Source organism: Cryptotermes secundus, unplaced genomic scaffold (assembly GCF_002891405.2).
Source record: "Cryptotermes secundus unplaced genomic scaffold, Csec_1.0 scaffold665, whole genome shotgun sequence".
Taxonomy (NCBI): Eukaryota; Metazoa; Arthropoda; class Insecta; order Blattodea; family Kalotermitidae; genus Cryptotermes; species Cryptotermes secundus.
This window is the reverse complement of record NW_019725011.1, coordinates 212,558-214,407: the sequence shown is the minus strand read 5'-3', so window position 1 is coordinate 214,407 and position 1,850 is coordinate 212,558. Positions and strand designations below refer to the sequence as shown.

Below are 1,850 nucleotides of genomic sequence, written 5' to 3'. Positions count from 1 at the left end.
TAATGGAAGATTTTCCGAATTCACAAAAGAATGGATCACGAACCCAGTTGAAATCTTGTGCACTCTCTCCAAAATATTTATTTAATTTCGCTGCAGCATTTCTAAATGTTCTTTAATTGTGTCCATCACCACTTTATTGCTGTCAGCAAGAGTCCATACAGTCAGGAACATCTCAAACGACCCATCTGTAATTCTCTAACTAGCAACCAAAATTTGCGAACTACTTCAGAGCACAGCTGTAATAGAACTGAAACAATTGTAAAACGCGGGATCTCAACTCTTCAAATGGAAGAAGTGACACTATACCGACTTATTTTTTAAATATTTATAATTTTAAATGAAGTCCAACAATTGGTGGGTGCATCGTTACAGGAAGAAAGTCATAAAGTTGAAGAAGCTCTAACTTCTAACAAACAGGGGCAAATACCAAAACAGCGTTATAAAAAACAGGAAAACCCATGCTAATCCCTGCAGTTTTAGGGAAAAGCACATACACAGAACATGCGGCAAGCATATCAAAGAAGCTGTGTAGATGCAAGAAAAATACAAATAAATCAATAATGAAAACTATGATATAACAACTGTGAGTAAGTAATTTACGTTTAATTTCTTAGAATACAACATTACTGTACATAAAAAATCACAGCATGTAATAAACAATAAAGAAGCATCATCTTATTTAATCAGTGCAGTGGCTGAGAATAAAATACAAGCATATGAAACACGGTAACTGGGCTAAAATAAAACAAATAAAATTCGACAATTAATTTCTTACAATAGGTAAAAGTTCGTGTCACACCTTTCACCTTGTGATGGCACATCAGTGTGCCATGGCACAAAGGTTGTGGGACCACTGATATAATGAAACAATGCCAGAAAACCTTTAGAGAATTACTCCAATCCAAGTAAGTTGATCTTATGATATTCTGACTTACATCTAGTGTTACAACAGGAACCAGTAATGCACACTTAAGCCAACGGAAAGCATCAGTATAGTTGCCTTGATTGAAGTGACACTTGGCCAGAAGAAGGCGGTTTTCCTTCCAGGGTGTGGGACTCAAGTACTCTGCTTCTAGACAGTGGTTCACTGCCTCAGGGTATGTTGCAGTGGGTGGTTCAGCACATATTACACCTGCCACCTTTCTCTCTATCCATGACAGGTTTGCTACCTGTGACACATTAAAATCTTTTATATATGAAAAATAAATTCACCACAAGTCACCAGTCATGACAAAAATACACTGGCTGCATGACAAAATTTACATATGATATATCCACATAGTATTAATGCATTTCACTTGTATTCAGAATATGAATCACTCAGTTTCATAAAGTAAACAGTCTGAGAAGCAATGTGCATCACTATTTGCAGTTTGTGTTAGCAACCAGTTACAATATGAAACAAGGACACAATTAAACCACTGACAGTTAAAAACAGAAGTACAGAATTGTAATATAATATCTGGATTTAAAGACTGTACTAATTTAACGCTCGCAGCCAAAAAGGAAGGACACATCACAGACACAGTACACACAGAGGACAAACCATACTATACGCGAGTTTGAATTAACCTTTATCGGACGGGCCATTTAATTTCCGGTAGGGGCAGCTGGACGGAGTTTATTTAAATGCCCGCCCTTCTAGAGCAATGAAATTGTAAGCATGTTTCTAAAAATGGTGTGATTTCTACATTTTTTATGATAAACGAACGAAATGAACGCTCCTTTAATGTAGAAAGAATATAGAATCAGATATTCTAATTTACAGATTTTAATATCTGTAAAAAATTTTTACACTGATTCCCAAAATAAAATTTCCCGAAATTCATACATTTTCTGCACCATGCGTT

The 1,850-nt window shown here is 35.7% G+C and overlaps 1 protein-coding gene across 4 annotated transcripts in view; it reads right to left on the bottom strand.

The window, feature by feature from the left end:
- LOC111863216 (regulator of microtubule dynamics protein 1) overlaps window positions 1–1,850 on the bottom strand; it is a 22,531-nt gene that overhangs the window by 11,904 nt on the left and 8,777 nt on the right. For 3 of the 4 annotated variants that reach the window (XR_004512881.1, XM_023849321.2, XM_033750962.1), the window contains exon 5: window positions 936–1,169. Coding sequence is in view for 3 of the 4 variants with exons in the window: in XM_023849321.2 (XP_023705089.1) it covers window positions 936–1,169 (234 nt within the window). In the remaining variant the exon portion in view is untranslated. The remainder of the gene's footprint in view (window positions 1–935; window positions 1,170–1,850) is intronic. The other variant, XM_023849322.2, reaches the window with a different exon arrangement.